This window comes from Lygodium microphyllum, chromosome 16 (genome assembly GCF_053477565.2).
Source record: "Lygodium microphyllum isolate KBCC chromosome 16, Lygodium_microphyllum_v1.1.10, whole genome shotgun sequence".
Taxonomy (NCBI): domain Eukaryota; kingdom Viridiplantae; phylum Streptophyta; class Polypodiopsida; order Schizaeales; family Lygodiaceae; genus Lygodium; species Lygodium microphyllum.
This window is the reverse complement of record NC_141150.1, coordinates 69,102,636-69,129,243: the sequence shown is the minus strand read 5'-3', so window position 1 is coordinate 69,129,243 and position 26,608 is coordinate 69,102,636. Positions and strand designations below refer to the sequence as shown.

At 46.2% G+C, this 26,608-nt stretch overlaps 1 protein-coding gene across 4 annotated transcripts in view; it reads left to right on the top strand.

Annotated features, from left to right (window-relative positions):
• Positions 1-26,608, top strand: part of LOC148022950 (FAD/NAD(P)-binding oxidoreductase family protein) — a 153,523-nt gene that overhangs the window by 42,958 nt on the left and 83,957 nt on the right. For 3 of the 4 annotated variants that reach the window (XR_015693570.1, XR_015693569.1, XM_087695877.1), the window contains exons 9-12: positions 12,151-12,201; positions 12,474-12,548; positions 12,731-12,799; positions 25,632-25,747. Coding sequence is in view for 1 of the 4 variants with exons in the window: in XM_087695877.1 (XP_087552003.1) it covers positions 12,151-12,201; positions 12,474-12,548; positions 12,731-12,799; positions 25,632-25,747 (311 nt within the window). In the remaining 3 variants the exon portion in view is untranslated. The remainder of the gene's footprint in view (positions 1-12,150; positions 12,202-12,473; positions 12,549-12,730; positions 12,800-25,631; positions 25,748-26,608) is intronic. The other variant, XR_015693571.1, reaches the window with a different exon arrangement.

Here is a 26,608-nt window from a genome sequence, read left to right as displayed (position 1 = left end):
GACCCTTTAGACCATCCAAATACGCTCTCCTAGGTGGCTGTTGACGGGGAGTAGAAGAAACCATAGCAGGAGCAGAGTGCTCTGAAGACAATATTTCTTTCCTGCGCATATACGTACGCATGGGATTTGGTGAGGCAGTAGGCACAGTATCCACCATGCCAGCAACAAGCTTGTTGCTTTTTTCGTGCGTACATCCACCCAGTCATCGCCACGGGAATCCAAACCCAAGACCTGTTGTTTCCCTTTGTCCAAGACTTGAGTTGGCTGGGTGGCATCCTGCGACGGAGCATCACACACCATGTCTTCCATAGGCAGCGCAACATGCTCAGCATCTGAAGTGTGGTGCTTCTCTGGGCATTCGGCCATGAAATGCCCCAATTTTCCACACAAAAAGCAATGTCCTGCAAAGTTGCCCCATTTCAAACGAAAATGTAAAGGATGCATGCCAGAGCAATTGATACGTAACCACGCAGGCCTTTTTCGAGCAGTGTCCCATAACATGCACAGACGGTTGCGATCCATGGCCCTAAGGCTTGGGGGGACCAGAATAGTGCCCACAGCGGCCATGGCGTCCTTTAACAGTGGTCAATAAATAGCCGGACAATTTTCCAGTTCAACCCACACAGGGCATTCACGTTGCAGCAGGCGCTGAAAATCTGCCATTGGGCGCCATGGCACAATATGGACCAGACGGCGATCAACGAAAAATGGCAGTTTAGACAGGAGAGCAGCACGGTGCGTCTCAGATTTCAACAGCACTTCAAAAAACCCCCGGGGCCCAATAAAAATTTCTTCAACACATTCCCCTTGTAGCAGACTTTGCAGCCACTGGCGAATACGTGAAAGGAGTGGGATCTGACCAGTGAAGAAGAGTATCACCGCACGTTCATAAAAAACTGAAAAGGAGCGCAAGACATGTTTCGGGTCCACAGTGGCTTCGAGAACATCTTCCGTTGCAGAGTCGGAAAAGACTTCCTGATTATGTTGAACGTAATCGCCGAGTAGAGTGTTGGAAAATTCCAGCAAATGCTCCCAGTCAACATCCTGAGAGTCCACAGAATCCGAAGCAACCTGAGCATAGGAACAATCCTGATGATCCATTGTGTTAGCCGAGGTATGCTTAGTACGTTTGCCCGCAGGCTGGAGGTCAGAAGCAGGCGGCATCTCCTCTGTGCACGGAACCATATCTTCTGGTTCCTCCGTATCAGAATCCGGACCAAGAGCTGCCACCGTTCGGTCTATAAAATCCAGATCCAAGCCCGCCATCTTGTATCAGTACGTATGCCGGTCAGAGGCCGATTGAAGAGCACGGGAGGCAGAGACACGCAGGCCTCTCTCTCTCTCTCTCTCTGTGCAGATTCTGCACAACTGCAAATCCAGGTTACAGCAGGGCTGCAGCAACACGACTGCCTGCAAAGTCACATAGAGTGCACAGAGTACAGTAGTAAATGGGCAGGATCAGAATTTGGTTCATCGAGCTGAAATGATGGTTCCTTTCGTTGATGATCAAGATTAGGGTTTCCTGCAACGTGGCGCTGGCGCCTATGCAGATCAAGAGGAGCTCGATCAGGTGAACCATAGACCAGCAGGGCGTTCGAAATCGATGGGCGTCTGCAACGTGGCGCAGCAGGAGATTGCCTGAAGGCGAGGTCCAAGCGACTATCAGGCGACTAATGGCTCGTCCCTTCAGTAGGCTCAGCAAGCGAGATGTCGAGGGAAGGCTTGACGTGAATGTTAGGGCAGAACGAGCTCCACGCAGGTCCGAGGGGAGATCTCCCACAGCGCGCAGGGCAGGAGGCACGTCGCCAGGTCACGAGGGAGCTAGATCCGCCATCGCGTTGTTTCAGCTTCTCTCTCTCTCTCTCTCTCTCTCTCTCTCTCAGAGCCAGTGGAGATGATCATTCTCTCGCTCTCTCTCCAGTCTTATTTAGTCTCTCTCTCTCTCTCTCTCTCTCTCTCTCTCTCATTAATTCAGTGTGTGTGTGTGTGTGTGTTTTCTGTGTATAAGGGTTCATTTAGTCCCTAGTCATGGCTTTGGTGCTGGGTACTAGCTCAATCAAGCAGTCCCAGTGCACGACACTCTGCACACTTCGGTACTCTCTGCATCACACTCTGAGATTGCCTGACATGCACCCATTAATTTTGCTATAGAATTTTCCAAGCTCTGCTCTAGCAAGGCTCCAGTGGGCCTAGCAAAAGAGCGAGCATACTACTTGACACGAACTTGCACACTTGGAGTGACCATCTTCTTGCTGTGGTCTAGCCCTCTAGACTTATTCTTTGCCATCAAGTTTCTTGCAGACTTGCCAGGGTGCCATCTTCTTGCCATGGTCTAGCCATCTAGACTTTTTCTTTGCCATCAAGTTTCTTGCGATCTTGCCAGGCGCATCATCTTCTTGCCACAGTCTAGCCCTCTAGACTTCTTTGCCAACCACCCATTCTGGCAAAACCAGAGTCGATCCAAGTTCCTTGAGCAAACCTACAGTCAAGCCACCTCTAAGGTTCTTTATGCATCGTTGTCACCATTCTCCTAACGATCTTGGTCCCTCCAAAGTCCAAGCCTCTTCTACCCCATTCTTAAAAGATGACTAGCAATGTGTCTGGTAGTTTTGAGGGTGGTAATGCATTAGGACATAACTTTGGAGGTGGTGACAGCCTAATGCTTGTTGTCCAACCTCCAGCCCCAATCTAACTATAGATCCTGCACAAAGTCTTGGCAAGGATTACCAAATCTGGCATTCATAGGGTCAGTCAGTCTTTGAAGGTTTAGAAGATCATTTGCACCACTTCAAGAGCGCATACTTAAGCCATGGATTGGTTAGAGAAGATGCCTTCTTACTCCTCTTCCCCTCTACTTAAAAAGGGTTATTCCCCTCTACTTAAAAATGGTTTTCTTTAACAAATGGTACAATCAATACTCGGACAACCATCTCCTTGATTGGCAAACCCTCAAGGGGCGCTTCATTGAAATTTTTCTTCTAGGTAATGGCATACTAGAAAAAGTCAACAATTTAAGTTGCAAAGATGGGTAAATAGTAGCAAAGTTCAAATCTAGAGTCAAAGTCTTGGTGATGAGGCTTCCTACCTATCTATGAGACTTCTTGATCCACAAATGGGCCATGAGAGCATTGTCCTCCATTGCCCAATAAAAGATCCAAGAGATCCTTGAGTCTCTTGCCACCTTGGAACATTCAACAATTTCAATAAGTAGCTGTAAAGCTAGAGAATACATGTAGTCTATCCAAATCATAGCTATAGGGAACATGGATAATTGCAACAAAAAGTAGCATGATGAACAAATTGAGGAAGAAATGAGAATCCTCAAGGATTGACATAAGCAAGGAGGAAGAGTCCACCTTGCTTCAGGCTTCAACTAAGGAAGGAAATTGAAGATTTGAAGGGAAGAAGATTGCCGCATCAACAAAACTATGGTGTACTTCTTGCAACAACCTTGGGTACCAGATTGTGTATACAGAACATTTTATAGTTTTTGCCAAACATCAAGTCACACAAATCTAGAGTATTACTATTTGAAAGTGTTTCACAAGTTTAGTAAGGAAGTGGTTTGAGTAATCTGAATTATGGTGCCTCTATCTCTAGCTACTTCCAAGGCCCTACTAGTGTAGATTGAAGAGGAGCGACAATGCCACTTGGATCGAGGTCATACATGAATTATGGAGATCTACTTATATTAGTAACCTCTACTATCCTATTATGGCCTTTGCATCCAACATGCCCCTAAATCGCATGTTGCAGCTCCATTATATCTTGCTCTAGCACATCTCCCCCACCCTTCAACTCCCTGGACCTCACTCAATCATCCATTTATTTGCATTATCTCCTTGTCAACAATGTCCTTGTTCTGTAATTATCACAAAAGAGATTACCCCAAGAAAAAAAGGCTTCATTTAACTTGATGAATGTGTGTTTTGGTACACAAGCTCAATGTTAAGACCGTTGGACACAACCCTTATTATTTCAAGGGTACGACACACAGAGTCACATGACTATCTCTAGCATACTTACACTCAAATCATAACAATGAATCAAGATCTACCATTTGCAAACAATAAAATGAATCGAAGCTTGGGATGTAGTGAGTGTACTTACCTTACTTGCCTCATTATAGTCCTGATACCTTGATAAATGATGCTCCATGATCCACATGGGTCGCTCCAAGCTTATGTTCTTGCTTCCATTCTCACATAGGCCATGGAGAGGAGTTGTTGATGAAGAGGTACAGGAGAAGTAGAGAAGAAAGACAACTTCTCGTTTCATGTCTCTCACACCCTCAACCTCACACTCACACTCAACTCACAAGTAACCATGTAGGGATGGAGAAAACGGGGGGTTGGGGGGGATAGTAGAGCTTCACTCCTTGTTCCTTGCTCTTACACTCTCACACACTCTCATGCTCTCTGTCTCCCTCACTTTCACACAATGAGGCAATATAGTAGCAAGATGATAAAGGAATCAAATTTGCACACACATGTATAGTCTTTTTCATAATATCTCACCCTTTTTATACACAATTTTTAGGGTTTCTCACCCTCATGGGCATCTTGCCTATTTCCCTGGACCAAGATCGGCGGTCATCTCAAGTTGCATGCATTACACACAGCTTAAATCTTATCCCTAATGCACATTTTAACTAGTGCATCTAATCTCGTGGCTTTATTGTGCAACATAACTTAATTGTGGAATGTGTCTCATCACAAAAATAATAGTATAACTCCTTGTTGCATGTTGTATATAGTAGTTCTCATGGCACAAAGATTATCCACCGAAAAGTATATTGTACTCTTTTTCCCAATCTTGCATCTTGTTGGATATTGTAGTTAACATTATCCCCTCCCCACCCCCCCTTCTGGATGAGTGGCACTCATGTTGAAGGGGGCATGTTATAACTTGCATTGAAGATGTGGAATATTGGGACAGTTGTCAATGAAGAAGCCCTAATAGAGGAGTGGTAAGTGCTGTTAATGAAGGATTGTTACTAACGGTGGGGTGGATCGTGTTGAAGTTAATGCTGGCTGGTACACTAGCAAATGATGAATGAAGAAACTCTAGCTCAAGGATGGAGAGGTGATGGCTGCCTAAAGATCAATGGTAGCACTATAGAAGAAGAAAAAATAGGTCTTGGAATGACAATATACGGGCCATTGGTGTTGAGGGGTCTTTAGTGGGTTCTTGGAGAAAACCAAGTTGTGCTTTTCCCAAGGGGTGTGTCTAAGTTACTCGTGGAGTGACTAGTGTACATGTGAGTGAGATTGGGAGATGGGTCGATTTTTAGGTAAACTAGGAATATTGTCCCACACTTGAGGACCAAGTTGTTGAGAAACCATTTCTACAGTTCATTAGCTTCAGTTAGGGTTTCGCATTGACACACCAAAAAGGGCTGGTGCCCTCATTTCTGGGCAATTTATTAGTGGGCGCACACATCAGTGGGGCGCCAACCTAGATTGAGCATGTCGATTTATAGGCCACCTCTTCACACATTCATTACTCACTGTTCATTCTTCACCTCTCTCCTTCTGTCATCAGATACCTCTCCGCTGCTCCCACACCCCTTGCAGGAGGACATCGAGGTTCATGGTTGGTGGCTTCTTCCTCACCATCTCCATCACCATGCTTGCGTTTTGGAGTCCATCATCTGCTGGCGTCATCCATACACCTTGGCGACAGCTCACACACCCTAACGACCATCCCTATCAGCTGGTGTCAGTTTTCCGTCATCATTTGGGCATTCCTTGATTGCGATTCAGCTTCTGGAGGCCTTCTCCCAGTCAAGCATCACTTCCCCACAGTTGGCGTCTTCCCCAATAGGCTCTACACCTTGCATTTTGGCCCTCTAGCCATTTGGCGTCAGTCATCCTCAGCTGGCATCATCTTCTCCAAGCTCTGCACATTGCGTTTGATCATCCTGGTGGCTTCTGCTCTGACTGGCTACCTCTACGGTTGGCATCATCATCTGAGCTGCTGGAGTCTGCGTTTGGCATCCTGGCCCCCACTTCCATCATTTGGCATCTGTGTTTTGCAGCCCAGACTCTCCTCCTGGCATTAAAGGACTGCGTTCTACTCCCTTGATATCTGGTGCTCACTCTCCTCCACTCAGATGGCATCAGAGGACTGTGCTTCGCTCCCTCGACAGCTGTTCTTCACCTTCAGCATACATCTTTGATATTCCTACTGCTGGAGGACTGCATTTCGCTCCCTTCACTGTGCAGATTCCCTACAGGTACTGCCGCCTGATTCAGACAGGACAGTGCAATTATCTTCTGAGCTTCGGCCTCACTGTATGAGCTTTTCTCATTATAGCATGATTCAGTGCATCATCATCGTGTTCTTCTGAGTTTCTTTTCTTTCTTAATGTTCGCCGTACACACTTTATGTTCCACCCCGCAAACCCTACTATCTCTTTGGTATGTCGTTTTTCTCAATATGGTATCAGAGCCGGAGGTACTCAGAGAGCTTCAAAGATCCTATGCATCAGAGAAGGCAAAGACAGGTTGCGGGTTTGGCATTTTTTTCTAACTACCCCCCATCTTCCGTTGCATCATTGGGAGATATCCTTCTCTTCTCCCACCCTCCCTCCCTTTTATAGGTTGACACTTCGATGCTATGACATCTCCACAGGTAGATGGACATACCACTGGGTGCTCCTATTGTGGCATCACCGGACACACCACTGCTGCTTGCCGACTTCGACCTAAGTCAATAAGACACATCCAATGCGCACTAAGTCCTTTCGAACACATGGAGGATCGATTGGTGCTACGACCTCCCGGAGATCGTCACAATGCCCGGCAGTCTTCTCCCCCTTATTTTCAGGTACAATGGCTTCCATGACCTACGGCTCTGCAATCTGCTCCCTCAAGAGACAGTGATTGTTTGATACCGTCTCCTCGTCAGTCCGCTCCTTTGAGAGACAGCGGTTGCTCGACTCCTTTCTCTACTTTGGCTCCCCAGTTTGCTCCACTGAGAGACTACGATTGTTGCCCACCTCTTGCTCATTTTGAGCCCCACCCTTCCCCACCCTTGACTACTTAGGTTCGAGAGGCTACCTCTGGAAGCTCTTTAGCACCCCAGATACCTTCTTCGGCACAATCGGCGGCACTTCCTTCGTCATTAGACATTTTGGAGTCCGTGATCCATGAGTTTTTGGATTCCCTATCTATTTCAAAGGGGGATGTTATTTCTTTGCCCTCAAAGGGGAAACCTACTCCACATGACGTTCCTCACCCATCCTCTATTTTCTTGGGGTGGCTGTCTTCGAGTAGTCATCTCTTCTACTGATACCCAAGATCTTCAGGTACCACCTTGATCGGGACCTTGGAGGTTCAGCCGTGACTTGGTGACGAGGCCTTCGTCTTCCTTCGAGCATGGATGCACGGAGCTAGTTGCTTCTCTCCCGAGGTTGAGTTTCGGGGTCTCCAATTCACTCTGTCTACTGTTTTTTACTACATGTTACCTTTCAGGTGGAAATCTTGGATCTCAGGGATCCTCTACCTCTACCTCCTATGCATTGCATGATTTCATCATCTTTGTACTAGAGTGCTTGGGCAAGTGAACAATTTTCCCACGAGGGACACTGTCCAAGTGGCACTTGATGCATGAGCATTTTTCAGCATATAGTATTGCATCTCTTCGCTCCTCTTTCTCTATCCCTTTTTGGGCTTGAGAGGGGGTGTGGAGAAACCATTTCTTCAGTTCATCACCTTCAATTAGGGTTTCGCACTGACAGTCCCAAAAAGGGCTGGCGCCCTCATTTTTGAGCACTTAATCAGTGGGCGCCCACATTAGTGGGGCGTGCCACCCTAGACTGATCGTGCCTATTTATAGGCCACCTCTTCACACATTCATTACTTATTGTTCATTCTTCACCTCTCTCCTGTCATCAGATACCTCTCTAGTGCTCCCACACCCCTTGTAGGAGGACATCGAGGTTCGTGGTTGGTAGCTTCTTACCATCTCCATCACCCCGCTTGCATTTTGGAGTCCATTATCTGCTGGCGTCATCCATACACCTTGGCGACAGCTCACATACCCTGTCTACCATCCCTATCAGCTGGCGTCAGTTTTCCTTCATCATCTGGGTACTCCTTGCTTGCCTTTCAGCTTCTGGAGGCCTTCTCCTAGTTAGGCGTCACTTCTCCAACAAGCTCTACACCTTGCGTTTTGGGCCTCCAGCCATCTGGCATCAACCATCCTCAGTTGATGTCATCTTGTCCAGGCTTTGCACATTGCGTTTGATCATCCTGGTGGCTTCTGCTTTGACCGGGGGCCTCCTCTACAATTAGCGTCATCATTTGAGCTGTTGGAGTCTGCGTTTGGCATCTTGGCCCCCACTTCCATCATCTGGCATGTGCGTTTTGCAGCCCAGACTCTCCTCTTGGCATCAAAGGCCTGCGTTTTGCTCCCTCGACAGCTGGTGCTCACTCTCCTCCACTCAGACGGCATTAGAGGACTGCGCTACGCTCCCTCGACAATGTCCTTTACCTTCAATATACATCTTTGATATTCCTACTGCTAGAGGACTGCGTTTTGCTCCCTTCACTGTGCAGATTCCCTACAAGTGCTGCCGCCTGATTTAGACAGGACAATGCAGTTATCTTTTGAGCTTTGGATCCATTGTATTAGCTTTTCTCATTATAGTATGATTGAATGCATCATCATCGTGTTCTTCTGAGTTTCTTCTCTTTCTCAATGTTTGCCATACACACTTTGTGTTCCACCCCGCAAACCCTATTGTCTCTCTGGTATTCGTTTTTCTTGACACAAGTTGGTGTAAGGTTCTATTGTGTGGCGTAGATCTTAGGGTGACAAGTCATGTGAGCAAGCTCGAGATGTCCTACACTTGATGTGCCCTAAGGTTGTATTGTGGGGGTGAGGGTTAGGGGGTTAGGAATGAAGTTGACCAACCAAGGCCATCGATGTGTCTAACTTAAGGACTGCCAGGTAGAGCTCAAGACTTCAAGAAGTCTTTTATTATTATTATTAATTCTTTTCTTTTTGTTGGAAATGCAATCCACACTTGCTAGAGAAAACTAGTTTACTATCGGTGCAGGGGTGATGAGTTGAGACTAGGTTTGAATCCTAGGCCAAATGGAGGAAGGTTTCCATATTTGGATAGACTAGAGGTCATCTATAACCTTAAGGTTTTGGGGGCTAGATGGCTAGCGCAATTATGGGAAACTTTTGGTTAAGTGTGCAGTGGCATGAACAATATAAGGATGGGTAACCTCCTAGGAAGGGGAGGTACAAGGGCCCCCACCCAGTTTCTAACTTAGTATGAGAGCTCAGGTTGTTGAGCTTGGGTGGCACTAGGACCTCAACCAAGGTGTGGCTTGAGGGGGGGTGCTGGAAATGCAATCCACACTTGCTACAGAAAACTAGCTCACTATCGGTGCAACGACAATGAGTTGAGACTAGGTTTGAATCCTAGGCCAAATGAAGGAAGGTTTCTATATTTGAATAGATTGGAGGTCATCTATAACCTTAAGGTTTTTGGGGCTAGATGGCTAGCCCAATTATGGGAAACTTCCGGTTAAGTGTGCAATGGCGTGAACAATACTAGGATGGGTGACCTCTTGGTAAGGGGAGGTACAAGGGCCCAACCAGTTTCTAACTTTTTTCATCTTTTTTTGTGACTTCCAGGCAGAGCTCAAGACTATGAGAGGCAGGAGTGTCCTTTGGACCCATCCCAACCAGTTTCTAACTTTTTTCATCTTTTTTTGTGACTTCCAGGCAGAGCTCAAGACTATGAGAGGCAGGAGTGTCCTTTGGACCCATCCCTTGCTAAGGAGATATTCCTTAACACACTCTTGAAGTTGCAATGAAGACTCGGGAAAGAATGGGTGGATGCATTTGGCAAGCTTACTTTCCACCATACCTTTTAGCAATTTTGTACAATAGGTAGACAATAATGAGGCTCGTACATGGAGTTGCTTCATTGCCACTCAATTCATGCATTTACATCATTGAACAACGGTAAAAGTCCATATTCATAAGGTGTGATTGGCTATTACAAGAGCTTGAGATAATTGCAAATAGTGATAAAGGAAGAATTTGGGAAGTTGCTAAAGTCTTGTACAATGTGGTTGAAGGAAGGCCCTAGATCCAAGGGGTGGAATAAGTAAGTGTTCTTAGCATGAGCAGAATATACATTTGGAATCTTTGGAAAGTTATATTTTCCATGTTCTCTTTCATTGTAATCACTACCATGTCTTCGTGGGTAGGGACAATGTAGCGGATATTACTGCTCATCTTGGTGCAAGTACAATAGGCATACCATGTTTTCTAATCAGATTTGAGAATGGGGTAGCACCACTCTGGTTGCCTTGGCTATGTATCCCTAGGCTTCTTCTTGAGGTGATTACCTTTACTTCCGTAGGTGTGGCAAGATTTGAGGAATTAGGTCTCTAGATCTTATTGGTTGAGCCACTTTTGTGCCATGTTTTCCCTTGTCTTGATGAGTAATTGTATAGTTCGCAAGGAGAGGGGTCTTACGAAGATCATTGGGATGTTTGGCCGGTGCTTTTCTTGGTACCCTCACACAACTTCTTCAAGGTTCCCATCCTTTTCTTGTGATAGGATCGGTGGCAAGAGTGGGTGGTCTATCACTTTTTGAGATTGTGCCCTCAAGGTCTGCACTATTGCTTCATATGTCTCTCTTTTTATTGAGTTAGCCAAGAAATCTTTGACATTCCTCAGCAATATTACACTTTTGGTGCAATTATTAGAGCCCTGATGAATTCTCGAGATTTATGATATTGTTTATGGTGGGAGAAGTGGTATATCATAGGTTTTGGGGCACCCATGTCGTAATTTATAAATAGCCTTTTTATTGTTTATTTTGATTACTGGCCAACCAATTTTGTGGTAGGACAACTCCTTTGTTTTTGTCTATAAAAGGAGGGAGTGTGGCCATAGTCATTCATTCATGTACTTGTAGATTTTTGGTGTGGAGAGTGGGAGCTTCTGGAGTGTGTGAACTAAGGTAGAACACATGTAAGAATTATTAGATTAAAGGGAATAGGGAATCTCCCACTGGCTGCATCAAGGGGAAAAGTCCTATACAATGGCTGAGCGAAAATTCAATCAGGATGCTGAAAAAGCAAGGTAAAATTATAAGGCAAAAACATGTGTAAAAATTAAATAGGAAAATTCCCAGGCTGGTTGCATCAAGGGAAAAAGTCCTATACAATGGCTAAGTGAAAATTTAATTAAGAGGTCTATACTGTCAAGACATGTGATGAAATGATTAAGAAAGGTGCCAGAGTCCTAAGTGGCAAGGAATGCATTGCTTCTCTCATGTGTGCTCTTTGAAAGCATCTCTGAGGTTGAGGCAGCCTGATGTTGTATGACATGTCTGCATCTGACCATGCAAATATACTATGCAATAACTCTGTAAGGCTAGGAATGAGGTTTGATCTACGGCAATGTCCATTACTGAGTTTCTGAGAAGTCAGGAGCTTGGTTCACCCGTGGCTCAGGACTGAAGATGACATCACAGATTGTCCCCTGAGCATCCTCATAGCCCTAAGCTGGTTCTCTGTTAGTGACCTAGGCTACCGCTTTCCAACTTGCTATCATCTGTGCATGAATGCCCTTGAAGACTATCCGAAGGCCTTCCTCTAGACCTCCTGGGCTGCAAGACAAGCCCAGTGTCTGGGTCTACATTGCTGCACCACATTTAGAACATGGAGTTGGAATCCTACCAAAAACTTTCTATGTTCTGTTCTAGTGGTGCATCATAGCTTTCAGTGGCAGCTGGCTAGCTTGCACAACACTCTTTCCCATGTCATCTTTGCAGAGACCCTTGGAATAGACCTTACCATTGTTCATGGTGTTGCATGCATGCTCAACATGCATGGTTCAGATATTGTGAATTTTGCTTTTGGGCAGAGATTGTGTCTGCACCATTTCCTAGTGGCTTTGATATCCAACAATGACTTTCGCTAGGCTATCATGGCGTACATGCCATCCTGCTCATCAGGATCTGAAACCAATCTGCACTAAATTATTCTCTGTAGGTCTTCGAGGTTGAAGTATATATTTAAGTGTTTTTCATTTAGGATTGAGGTTTGTTTGATTTGGTTAATCTTTCAAATAAAGGTATGCTCAATAAATGTGTAAGATGTGATGCAGGTGACGACTTTGTTGTTGAAGGATGGTGAATCAAGATCCATTGTTAGAGGGGTAAGATTCTAGGATGAAAACTGATTTTTCAAGTGGTTAATTAGTAATTCTCCATAGATTAAGCATGCTCAATGTTGTAGATATCCTCGTTAACTCTTCAAGCCAATTATACTTGAAGTAGGAGGATGCATGTCTTTTAGCTTATAATCCTTGAATGACTCTGCATATCTGGCCTGTCAAAGTAGGAGGGTATGCACTTGTACACTGGACTAATGTTTTGCAATGGATCAGGCCATCTTTGTTATTGTGCTAATTTTGATTTGTATATGCAGGTTATTTTGTCTGATGGTACTGAAGTAAAGGCTAAAGCAGTTCTATCTAATGCCACACCAACAGTCACATTTCTGGTAAAGCTATATTTCTTACCTTTTTGCAACTGAATGAAATAACCTTATAATGTTAGCTTTCACTTGAATATCAAGTTTGGAAACTCTTTGGTAGGCATGCAATCAGGTCTTGAGCATGTTGGTTGAGTAAAAGCATGTTTTTCTTTAGTCCTTTCGTGTCTCATCGTAGCAAAATCGTGCAGAAATTGGTTCCTGAAAATGCGCTTCCAGAAGAATTTCTTAAAAAGGTCAAGCTCATTGATTACAAATCTGTAAGTCCTGAAGCCATTAAATAGATGTTTGTGATTTTGTGTAATATCATTTAGTGCTGTATCTTTGAACTATTATTAAAGTTTGAAATCTGCTGATCTTGTTCACTCCAGTTTTGGAAGGAAATTGTCTTCAAAATTTTCAATTTGGAATGGGGATTTGTCGGCAAATCAGATTTTATGCCACAAAAGTGAAGTTCAAGCGGGTCAAATCAGTTGTCAGCCCTTCAGAAAAGTAGCTGGATGGTTAGGTCAACTCCCATCTGACTAAAAACCCATATTTTGACCAGCAAGGTGCCATATATACTCACAAATGTTGCCAATGCTAAGATTTTCCTTTTGGCAATGCTATATTGACCACTGTTTATGCCCTCTTGCATTTGCTGTTAGGCGCCCCTAATCATGCGCATTTTCTAGAAGGTATTTTGAAGTTGAGCTTAGCATCAAGAACACACCATACTAAAAGATGCCTATGGATAATGTTGCATTTCCACCAATCAACTGCTTCTGTAGCAGTTTTGAGATGTTGGAAGCCAAAGCTGACGGGCTTCCATGAAGGGGGCACAAATACACAATAATTTTCTTTTGAAGGCTTCTTCCTTGGCTAACAATGTTGAGAAACAGTATCCCTCCAGCTGTGTAGTATCTTATATGTCGGGTGTGTGTGTGGTAGAGACCGGATATGTTAAATGACGGGTCTAATATACTGCAAGTGATGAAAAAGAAGAAAAGTAATGAGATAAGGAAGGAGAAGAAAATAAGAGCTATGGAAGTTGGAGAAGAAGAAACTTGTGTGCACTCTTTTTCTTTTCATAATAGGTAATTTTGTAAATTACAAAAAGTACAAGATTACAAGATTACCAAATGTAGGATGGCTCTAGGCCATTGAGCATAAACCAGATACAACAAACTCAATAGATATTCTTTGAGGCATCATGATCAAAGTACAAAGGCACTAGATGGGCTAGAGGGGGGCTGAAGCGACTGCAACATGCCAAGAAAGCAAATCCTGACTAGGGGAAATATTTGCCAACTCAATCAAGTCAAGCTGCCAATGAAGAAGTCTTTTCAAGCGGAATATATGACTCTGCACTCTTGATGAAGCATCAAAGGGAAATGCATTCCTCATAGTCCATATGTGCCAACAACACTAGAAATGTAAGAAATGAAAGAGCACTTTCATGTCAGCTTGCCCAGGATCCATGAACTTGGAATATCCAAAGACCTATTCTTTTGGAAGCATCAATACCCCAACCACTTGGGACCAAATGGCCAATAGTAGTGGAGGTCTTAGATAATCAGCTCGTTTCCATCACTCTTCATGGACTACTATAGTCATATCAAGGTTTTGCCACCACCTTGCAGTTGGTAACTATGGACAACCAAGCTACCTGCAGTTGCGACCAGCTTGTGTCTGTTTTATTGCAGGAGGAACAAAGCCGTCTCAACGGCAATGCTACCATGGTGATCGAACAAGCCTTTTCTACCCACCATTGTGGAAAAGGTCAAAATCAAGTGAAGTTCAAGCATGTTGATAAAAAACCAGCAAATATCCATTCTGATAATTCATCTTTTTCACCAAATAATTCCTCCAAGATACCTTCCCATACTGGTCCAATCCCATGGGTACATCCAACAAACCAAAGAGGTGCAATTATTGTTGAAAGACAGGGCATGACATCATTGAATGTCATAAGCACATTGCATCGGAGAAGAAAAAGAAGGAATCCAGTCTTGCTGTCACCAATGAGATTGCCAACCTCGCCAAGCACAACTTCTGCGTCACTGGGCAAGTAAGGAACCGATGGTGGGGGGTTCCTATAGATGTCTAACAAAAGAAATAGCAACCATTGGAAATCCGCTGCTTGGAGAGTGCAAAGGCAAGAGGAAGAGCACTAATCAACATTCGCCAAATGAAGACCTTGGGCCTGAAAGGGGTTTTGTTAAGCCAACCTGTTATTACCATAGATTTCCACCACCCTTGAACTTTCTGGAAACCCCAGGTGGTGTTGCCCTTTTAAACACGCCATTTCTTATCATGTATAAGCAAGTGGTATATCTGATTGACCGAAGCACGGCCCAAATGCAGCCGACTATTAATCTCTCCCACACACACAAATTTTGTGTACTCTCTACCATGCACACACTACCACACATGCACTTGCTAGAGTGTGGTATCAGAGTGCCATTGTGGGCACAAGGAGTTCATGGATAAGAAGGTTTAGAGCTGCGAAGGAGACGTGTGGAGCTTGGGCATAGAGAGATCGAAGCCATTGGAGCACGGAGCAAGATTGGAGCAAGGGGGAGCTACATTAGCAACAGAGAAAAAAGAAAGAGAAAAAGGAGTCACATAGGATTGTAGAGCAAGCTACAGGCTCAAACAAGCAAAACAGGTAAAGTCATGGTCATTTGGACTGCTAGATCCCCCTGCACTGTTTTGGTCATAACTTTCACATATGTACTCTGTTTTTGGAGTTATTGTGCTAGAAATAGAGAGGAAAGTGAGCTCTACACATTTAAGGAGTTACAGAGCTGACTGGAGTCAGTTTACAGGGTATCTGAATAGGATTTGCAGAGCTATGTTTGTAGATGACAGTTTACAGGACATCTCTGTCTAGTCCACCAAAACTGCAATAACTTTTTCTGGTATGATTATATGAGTTCTAGCATTACAGATTTTGAAGATTTGGATTGTGAAGATATTGTTTAGATTATGTGATTATTTGATTTCGAGATATGCATCAGAAGTTATAGCTGTTCGAAAATAGGGTGCTGCGGCTGGAATTTTTCTACAGGTGTAGAGCATTTTGAGCTACCATCAGAAGTTATAGCTGTTCAAAAACAGGGTGCTGCAGTTGAAATTTTTCTATAGGTGGAGAAGCTGCAAGAGCTGCAAGGAGCATTGTGCATGCTCCACATTGAATGCATAGTTTGATGCTGTTGGTGTGTTGAAGCAGTTACAAAATTTGCCATTACTGATTGGAGGTTGGAGCTTGGCACTTTGTGGATTTGGTACATGCCATTTTGTAGGATTATGTGCATGAGCATTATGCAGAGTGTGTTGATTGCTTATGGATCATTCATTGCTCATCCTATCAGTGCATTCGAGTCTTGTTGGACACTCTCATTGCATCATAGTCCGTGGTGGGCATTATTTACATTGATCAGTTGGATGTTGCAATATGCTTTGGATGCTATCAGTGACATTGTGGATGTCTATTTGAGGATTTCTGGCGATTTTGAGGGGTTGATGCATTTTAGATGTTTGACAATTTTTAAGAAGAGACTCAATAGAAAGTTTGACAGGATATTGTGTTTGCAATCATGGGAAAGAGCTCATCTTGTGTCACATAGATTGTGGGAGACAATTTGACAAAGGATAATTTCAACATGGTCTTTCAAAATGGAAAGCTTCATCATGGGCAAAGGTTTATGAGACTTGATTACAAGAGAAGATATATGCGGAGAGCCTAGTGAAGAGCCAAAGAAGACCAATTTTGATGAACATAGAGCGTGGTTGGAGGAGGTTGCAGAATATAAGAAGTGGGCAGAGAAATCATGCAAATATCACATTGGATTTCATTGTGCTAGAGAATAAGTGATCTTGCACATTAAAAATCCATAGACACCTAAGGAGGCTTGGGACATCATTGTGTGCATGTATGGCACGAGCATAGAGGCTTGAAAGATACAGTTGAAGCAAAGACTACATGGTATACGGAGAGGCAATAGGTCTATCATAGACTATGCTGCAGAAATTAAACAAATAGCACAAGATTTGGCTAGCATTAATTCACCAGCAGAGGATGATAATTTAGTTTTAGTGACCTTGAAACGTCTAGGTCCGCAATACAAGACTGTTGATACTTCCATTTCAGTGCGAGGTCACAAGCTAGATTTTGAGGAGTTGGTTAGATTGTGCATGAGTGAGGAGGTGAAGCTTTGCTTGGCCAAGCTTAGCACATCGGGTGTGGTAGCTCTAGCAGGGACCAAGTTTTATATTCCCTTGGATGGGAAAGTCACAGTGGTGGTAGAGGCTCAGGTAGAGGCCGTGGTGGTCGTGGAGATACTTATGGAGACCATGCATATAGCTATGGAGACTATGACTTTAGAGGTTGGGGGGGAGCACAACCCCATGGCTTGGTGGGGGCAAGTTTAGCTATTCTTAGCATGATAGCAAATGTAACTATTGTGGAAGGTGATGGACATTAACTGGTGGGCTGGTGCCGAGGTCCCACACTTGAGCATTATCTTTCGAGCCCCTCCACAGTGGAGGGCTCCGAGGGATGTGATTGAGTGGCCCCTGGCACAGGCGGCCCGTTTCTACCAGTGCACGGAGTCACGACTCCAGCGTGGCTGATAGATGCACTGATTGTACCACCTGGAGCATCTATCACCCCTATGGTCCGGTCGAGGGCCACCATAGGGGACTGGAGTTTGCCGTCCAGACCTGTGGCAAAGCGTACCTGCATGCCCCATAGTTTCTCATCCTCATCAGCAGCTTCTACACCGAACAGATGTCTGTTTGGTCAGTCGCAGGTTTCCCCATGAGCTTACATCTTGTATCTTGGAATGTGAATAGCCTCCACTACAGTGGGGCACGTGGATCTAGGAAGTTGATTGTTTGGCAGGAGCTGCAGCCTGCCCTTGCTGGATGGATCAACCTTTTACTTTTAAAGGAGCACAAGCTCACCCCCTCCCAGGCCCAGCGGGTAGGGAAGGTACTCTCGGGCAGCTCGCACACTTACTGGGAGCATGCCATAGGTGCCCACGGCAGGAGTGGAGGCGTATGCACCTCTATTGGCTGGAGTCTCACCGCCTGCGTACGAGACCACGGGACAATAGTGGCAGGGAGGGTTCTATGGATCAGACTAGATATTGGGGACTCTTGCCTGGGAGTCCTCAACGTCTGTGCCCCTATGGAGGTTAGGGCACGCAGCAGGTTCTAGGTGGAGATCGCGAATGGACTCCTAGAGGTGGACTCCTGGTTTGTTGGAGGAGACTTCAACAACCTGGAGGCTTTGGAGGACCAGTAGGGCAGAGGCAGAAACTATCAGGGCATGACCGGGGAGGAGCAGGAGGCATGGGAGGTATTTCTATTGGCAATAGGTGAACATGATGCCTGGAGAGACCCTACCTTCCATAGGAGGGAGAGGTCACTGGACTTCTCTTGGGGATACAGGCGGCTAGGTGGAGTCTTGCTGGAGTGGTTGGATAGGTTTTATGTGGGAGAGTGGGGAGGCTCTCGTGGGGGCCAGATTGGGCAGTTTGCGGGCACCACGTTGTCTGATCACTACCCGGTTCTCTTGACACTAGATCCCCCAGCATTTGCCCTAGACACTCGATCTTGTCGGATCCCTGACTCGATCTATAGAAGGGAGGAGGTGACGAGGCAGATAGAGCAGCTCTGGACTAGGGAATGGGGCAGGAGGGACCGGATCGCAAAGGAGGTTGTAGAGGTCCTAGCCGAGTCGAGCAGACTATGCCAAGAGGTAGCCATACAGGCCAGGCACCAGAGCTAGGAGGAGGAGAGAGTGCTTCGGCGGGACCTTGCAGCCACGCAGAGATTACTACAAGAGGCACCACGGGACCCCACCCTGCACGCACAGGATGTGAGAGCGCGAGCAGCCATTACTGGCCTAGAGGAGAAGCGCTTTGAGTTCTCTTTCTGCACCTTAGCAGCTTTTTGGGCGCGGAAGAGGGACACGATGTGCAAAGAGTTTTTTCAAGTGCACCAGCCTCGCACCTCAGGAGTGCAGATATGCAGCCTTTGAGATCAATATGGGAGGACTCGTTCAAGCCCAGACGAGGTGATGGAGATTGCCATTGACTACTACAGGTGTCTTTTCCAGGAGGAGACAACCTCAGCTAGAGGACAGAGATGTAGGCAGTAGGTCTGGGATCACATCCCGTCCCTTGTCACAGAGGAGATGGGACGCCCCCTCCTAGCCCCCTTCACAGAGAAGGAACTAGAGGAGGCTTTCCATACACAGAACGGGCAGAAATGCCCAGGAGAGGATGGCCTCTCTAAGGCCTTCTTTACTACCTACTGGGAAGTGGTGAAGGACCCCCTACTGATGGCCTTCCAAGAGATCTCTACTTCAGGACAGATGCTAGGGAGCATTTCGGCAGGCCTCATCAGTCTTCTCCCAAAAGGGGGAGACCGATTGGAGCTTTCCCAATGGAGACCGATCACCTTATTGTCAGTGGCCTATAAGGCACTGGCAAAGATGATTGGTAGGCGACTACGCCCCGTGTTGCCAGACATCATCCATGATACACAGACATGCTTTGTCCAGGATAGAAGTATCCTAGACAATGTATTCACCTTCTTTGAGGCGACAGAGTGGGCTCAGCACAGTGGGCAGAGACTGGCCGTACTACTCTTGGATTTCGAGAAAGCTTATGATAAGGTGGACTGGATTTCCTAGAGGGCACCATGGTAAGGTTGGGTTTCCCCTAGGCTTGGATTCTCGGGGTCGCTGCACTTTATAGATCGGCCACTAGCAGGGTTCTCATAGGTGGTAGGTGAGGGGAGGAGTTTCGGCTAGAGAGATCGGTCCGGCAGGGCTGCCCCCTGGCCCCGTACCTGTTCCTACACTTTGCAGAGGCGATGTCTAATTTCCTCAAGTCCCGTGTGAGCGGGTTACGCAGCCTCCGACTTCTAGTGAGAGAGGAGACTGAGTTGCTAGACTCAGAGTATGCAGATGATACAACACTCTACATAGAGGACGATGAGTTGATGTTGGAGAGAGTGAGGCTGGCTCTTGAGGTGTTTTGTTCTGCAGCGGGAGCGAAAATCAACTGGCGAAAGTTGGTTGGTTTCCTCATAGACCCGGACTCTAGCACGGAGTGGGGCGTCCACCTAGGATTTAGATGGGTGAGCAGAAGGTAGACCATCCAGTACCTAGGGTTCTAGGTGGGACTCGACATCACTCCTGCCTAGCAGTTTCTTCCGGTCCTTGACTCTATTCGGAGGAAGCTGACTTACTGGAGCACAACTCGCCTCTCACTAGCCGGCCGAGCCCTGGTGGTTAATGAGGTCCTCCTAGCGACGGCTTGGTACATCGCCTCGTGTTGGTGCTTTTCCTCATTCTGCGTAGTGCAGCTTTGCCACCTAGTGCGGAACTTCCTTTGGTTTGGGTCTGACGGCTCTAGGGATTCCCGGGCCAAGGTGGCATGGGCGACCATCATACGGCATCGGTCAGAGGGAGGCCTTGGGATCATAGACCCAGAGTTTCAGAGTAAGGTCGTCTTGGGCAAGCTAGTTGTCTGCGGCCTCACACTGGGAGGGCAAACCTGGAAGGTTCTATTGCAGGAGGGTCTTTAGGATTGTAGACCGAGGCTTGGCGGTGAGTGGAGGCCGTCCCTGAGATGGATTTTCACTTCAGCCCAAATCACCCCCCCTAGATTACCTTTCCTATGCAGCTTACTCCGCGTGTGGCAGGGTCTCCGCAAGGCCCTAATCCAGAGCCCCCCAGGCTGCTAGGAGGAGATAGACCGTCAGCCGGTGATCTGGAACCCCCAGGTCAAAGATCGGGAAGGGGCACAGATTGGTGAGCGCCCCCACATCCAGTGGGCTGGTTGGGAGGCCGGTCCAGCTCGTACCATCAGGACATGGCGGGAGGTGTACAGGATGGCGGACGAGGAGGAGCTTCAACGAGTTTCAGGCTGCCAGAGAGGAGCGGAGTTGAGGCGAAGGGAGATAGACGCAGCAATACTTCCGGAGTGGCTTGCTCCCCTGATACAAGTGCCGATAGAGCTTGGGCAGGTATGGGCCACCAGGTTTTCACCAGCATGCATCCCCCTATAGGTAGCAGGTAGAGTGGGTGGTGCCCCGCAAGGGACTTTCTTCATCGTTCAGGAGGGGGGGCGTCTGGCCCTTGACAGAGGGCAGCAGGATGAGGGGATAGCTGCCCTTTCATGGAGGAGGATTCGGGTGGTGGGCCTTTAGGGGAAGACATGGCGATTGGACCCCTATGTTTTCTGGAAGGAGCTCAGGGAGTGGTGTCTTTGGATTTGGGAGGGCAGACCACTTGATGAGCTAAAGTGGGATCCAGGAGAGTGGCTATGGCCGACCACCACTGCAGGCGCCATGAAGCCACCCAGGTTCCTAGAGTACACTGCCAGGATTGGCAGACACGTACTGATGCAGGAGGATATGGATTGGGCGCTGTCACATAGCAGACATTGGGTGGAGCATAGCATCATGAGGCCGTTCCGATGGACCTTCTGGCGCCGCCTATAGGATAGCTAGCGGCCAAGGAGGGTATCGTACTTCTTATGGCTGGTGGTACATGGAGGCTTGGCGGTGGGAAGCTGGCTTGCCCAGATGCAAAAGGAGGGAGGTTGTAAGCATTGCTCGCAGCAGTCTCTGGAAACCCCAAAGCACTGCCTTTGGTCATGTGAGGAGGCGCAGCTCGTGTGGAGGGGAGCATGCTGCATCCTCCGCCATACAGTACCCAGCCTTGGTATTATCTCATGGGGTGCCTTCTGCTGGCAGGCAGTCCAGCCAGGGCCGTCACCTTCTGTATGAGGCCGGGATGCAGAACACGATATTCATCATTGAGGCAAGATCGTGCGTAGTGGTCAGGTTGGAGGCTCTACCCATCCGCCAGGTACTGGAGCCCACAGCAGACCGCTCTGAGGTATGGGAGATCATAGGGAGTCTTACTGGATGGCATATCTGGAAGGTGCGGTGTCAGGAGACTTTCGGTGGAGAGAAACTTTCAGCACAGGCGACCCTAGCTGAGCTCTAGACCTCCATCATCCACTCCCTCCGCGGCTGTTGGGATTAGGTGCAGGGCGAGTCCAGGGTTCATCAGGAGCTCCGTGGCCACTTTATGCATACCTGGGGCGGCCAGGACCTGTTTTTCATGATGTAGGCAGGCAGCCCCAGATGGCGATATACGCCCCCCCCCCCCCCCCCAATGGCTTCTTGCCCCCATTCCCCCCAGACCACCCTGAGAGGCGTGTAATCATGATGTATTTATGTTTCAGCTCCAGCCAGTTTGTCGAGCATGAGCACTCCGTTGTAATCAGTTTCTTTGAGTAATATAATCGGCCACATTTTATTTGCAAAAAAAAACTATTGTGGAAGGTATGGCCACTATGAGAGAGTGTGCTTTCACAAGTACATGAAGCTGTTGTAGGCATCAAGGCCATTATGTAGGATATGTGTATGGCTACTCAAGAGAAGCGGGTTTCAATGCAGGACATTTGTTTGCCATGAAACATGTTATAGGTAGAATACATGTAGTTGTGCATGGGGTTATTGTGGGTGTGGGTCTAATACACTTAGCCTTTGAGTGAGTTATCAACTAGATAGCCAGGTTTTTGGCTAAACGCACAAAACAAATTCTTTCTAGGTAACTAATGCTAGAAGGGTCTTTATGATCTTTTGACTTCACCACTTCAATTTTCCTTCAATGAAAGAGATCATTGGCATAAGATCATGGTCCGTGTTTAGGATCAACTAGGGAGAGTGGGGCTGGGTCTAAATGTCTAGGGGATCCCTTTTCACTCCCTATTTTTGTCAATGGAGGGGACTCATTAGCACAAGAGAGGGGTTTGTGCGGTCAAGCAACTACGCAGAGTGATATAGTGTCCTAGAGGTAAATGCCTCACACGATCAAGCCAAAGGACTTAGTGTGACTCACTTGTGGGTATGTGGGAGGTGCATAGTGTATAGGCGGCATCCCGATAATAAAACACTATGGCACAAAGTGGTACACCTCCAAGTGTGTAATGATGGCCTAAAGCCTAAATGCAAGTCAAAGACAATGTGTGCTAAGACTAGATACACTATAGTAGGTCTAAAAGAAGGGCACAAAGGTAATGGGTACAATTCAGACCAGTACCACATTTGGATCTCCACAGTGATTAGGAGTCCATTCTTGCATGACAAAAGGAGCAATATAGACACGATTTGGATCGCATAAAAATGGATTGCACAAGCTTGCCATCGGGCTTGCTTGTTAAGACTATAGACTTTCAATTGTGTCCTGAGTGGATAGCCTTTTCTCAAGTGAGAGGTGATCAGTGTTGTCAACCGAATGCCCCAATTGAAAAGCACATTGTAAATGGATATGAAATGAAGAAGAGATGGGCTTCAGTGAATGATCCCTAGAGAAAAGATTAGTAGACAATGTCCTCCACATCAAGACCACAATGCCTTAATAGGGTCTCCATTGAAGGAGTGATCTAAGAAAACATTAGAGGATCCCAAGATGGAGTGGTTTGAGCCATCGTGAGTTAGTGCATGATGTGAAGTATAGTCAAGAACAAACCATGCAATTCACAATAGCCTCATGATACTCTTTAGAACCGCACTAGCTCTAATACCATTTGGAGATATGCTAGAGTTTGTAGTGAGAAAACACAAAATGTATGAACATGACTAAAACACAATAACTTAAGACCTAAATGCAAAATGCAAAATACAAAATGCAAAAAAGATTAAAAAACGCAAAAGAGTAGAACTCGATGAATAATGCTGAATGTAAAGAATGAATGTACACAATGCTCAAGGGTAGAGCAGTCCAACAGCCAATGAGTCTTGTAGGGGTGGGCTGAGGGAGATATCGATATGTGTTGTCCACCAGAGATGGATCCTGAGTGCAGTAACCACAAGTTGGAGCAGAGGGTGATGTAGAAAAGTGCTGAAAACTCAAAAACGACATGCTACAAATGATGACCAGCAGTCAGCGGAACAGCAAAAACATAGGCTGATGTTTGATGGTGGCAGGGTTGGAAGAGCTCGCGGCACCAAGGCAAATTGGGTGGCAGCTGCAGCTGCTGGAGGACATGGTGCTGAAAATGCAGGTATAGCAGCACTCCACCAGATCAGGCCGGCAGTGGATGGGTGGCTCTGACAACAGCAAATTGATGGTGTCAGCAGGTTGGGAACAGACACAGTCCACTGGCTGATGAAGGGTAGGTGTAGGGCATCCATGGCAGCAGCTGGAGATGGAGGGCAGCAGCCAATTGAAGAAGATGGCAGCCACTGAAGGGGGAAGACTGAGAATGCAAGGGATGCAAGTGACCTAGCACACTCTATTTATAGAGATGGACCAACCAAAATTGGGGAGTTTGCATATGGGACACTTAAACTCACTAAGTGTATTTGAGTTTTGGGGCTGTTTTATGAGCTAATGAAGGTTTAGTGTGTAATGCACCTTTTCTAGCTTAACATTATACTCTGTTATCTCGCCAGTGTTGCGTGATTTTTCTACATGTTCCAATCGTTTGGGGAAATCTCTGATACATGGTGTTACATGTGTCATACATCACTTTATGGGTGTTACCCGTGCTACATTACACTGGTCTTGCAGGACAGTGCTTTGCGTGCAGGATGGTAGGCCACCTTGCAGCAATTGCCCTAGGATGGAGCAGAGGAAATACAATACTAGGCCTCACCTGGGCTCCTTTTAGAATGAAGGGGGAGGGCCCTTGCCTTGCAGGAGTGAGAGGCAGTGGCAGAGGTGATGAGTTGTTAGAAAAAGGAGAAGGCAGAGACAAAGACAGGGAGAGAGATAGGGACGAGTAGCAAGTTGAGAGATGATGGATAGTTGTCTCCAACTAGCAATATGTAACCATACCAGCAAATTGCAAAGGATCCTCATATAGTGGCATGAGAGAGAGAGGTAGCTGGAGCATCATTGGCAGCATTTCAAAAGGAGTATGAGACATGCCCAGGATGTATAAGATGGGTGGCGGAGAGGATGTATGCTGCCAAAGCAGAGAGAGGTGCCATGAAGGAATTCAGATCGGAGTACATATTCCGTGTTAGAGCTGATTTAGGTACGAGACAGGGTTAATAGAGACTTCTTGCGTACCAGAAGGCCTGGACAGAGTCTCTTGCATACCAGAGGGCCTGGACACATGGCACATGGAATCAGAATACTCAGGCAAGCAGATGGATCCCTATGGTATATGTTAGAGGAGGACTGCAAGAAAAAGGGGGGAGGGGAGAAGCTGCCTTTAGGGGAGGGAGGGAAATGCAGAAAAGGATGGCGAGAGAGCAGGCTGGCAACAGAAAGAGGCTGAAGCAATAGACAGAAAAAGACAAGGGGTGCAGTAGTCTGAGGGGTAGGCAGGAGAAGGGTGGAAGGAGCTGAGAGGCAGTGCACAGGTCCTAGGAGGCAGCATGCAGACCAGGGAGGTGAAACTGAGGCTGAAGGGACTGAGGAAACACAGGTACATTGGCTGGGGAGAAGGTAGAGGTGGATGAAGAGGGCTGGGGGGCAGCATGCAGGCCAGGATGGGCGGGAGAAAAGAAGATTGGCTGGCAAGGTGTTAGACTCAATCAGCTAGCCAGCGGGGATCAGTGGAGCACCTTCACATGATCAGCACAAATGTCTCTAGTCTACAAGCCAGCCTTCAATTATTAAGCATTATGGTCCTTGAAAGTTGTAGGTTATGATGAATTGTAGTGGTGAAGAAATGAGCCATGTGCTTGACACATCACCACCACAATCCCTCAAAAGAGAGGGAAAAGCAAAACCAAGAAGTGGGAAAAAAACACTCACATTTTGTTTTCCTGATACTACCTTAGTAGTTTTAGATTTTATCCTAGTACTGTAATATAGATGCAAGTTCTTAACTGCGTGCTTGATTAAGTTTCAGACATATTTGTAGAGAGAGCATATTTTGCGTTCTTCTGAAAGGCCACTGAATGTTTGATTTTAAACAGGTAGTTTAGAATTTTCACTTCTACGGCAGACCTCATCTGTCTGATTGTCAGACCATGACCTTTTGTTTTGAAACCTTAGAACTCATGAAGTGGGTTACTTTTAAATGCTGTTTAGGAGACTTTGACTATGATGAGCTGCAGGGTACTACGAAGTTCAATATTGCTGTGGACAAGCTTCCCGACTTTCTTTCATGCAAGAACAGAAGCAAGGACCCTGGGCCCCAGCATTTTGGCACCATCCATCTAGGTGCAGAAAGGTGACTTTTAACAACATTTTTGCAGACTCTAATACATAGATATTCTCATTTCTAGATGCTACAGGATTTCCAAAGTCGTGACTAAGATATCAAATGCAGAGAATGGTTCAGGATATGAAAATGAGCATTATTTGCTCTTGCTCTTAGTACTTCTGTATATGTAGATACTGCCAGTTTCATTTCTATGCCCTTGTATCTTTTCTCTCAAGAAAACTAATAAACATATTGTTTTGTCCTTATTCATCTGAAGGACTAGAGCAGGCAGTGAAGGTTCATTCTGACCAATGAGGCTCCCAGGTTAATTTACTTATTGAGGCCCTTCATGTTACCACTGTCCCTATGCCATGGGAGCTCCAAAGATCACATGAAGTCCCGATCTGTCTTAAGTCATTGCAACTGGAAAACTTTGTCACATCAAATAACTTTTGAGTATCCATTCTTTCCACAACCACCAAAGGGCGCTCCATCCAAGTAAAATGGGTCATCCATCTTTGGGGCTTCCAATCTGTCTAAAGGGATGCTTAATGTGCAGAACTTTCATTTTTTCTCTCTCTCTCTCTCTCTCTCTCTCTCCAAACCAATAAACCTAAAGTCTTTGCACTGTCTCTGTGAGGGATGCATTGTTTAAGGCTGTGAGGATGCTGTCCTCTATTGCTACGATATCCACTTGTTCCATGTGATCCGAGAGTGATGGGTTAGCATGTAAACTCATCATCTTTAGCCATTGAGTTTTAGATGATAGATTGTTGGTTTGCCTCCCATTTACAAGAGGTAAATTTTGAATCAATAATGCTTGTGAGAGCCAGTCTCGGCTTTTTTTGATAGGTTGGGAGACTAGTCAAACATTGGAGGTCATTGGTA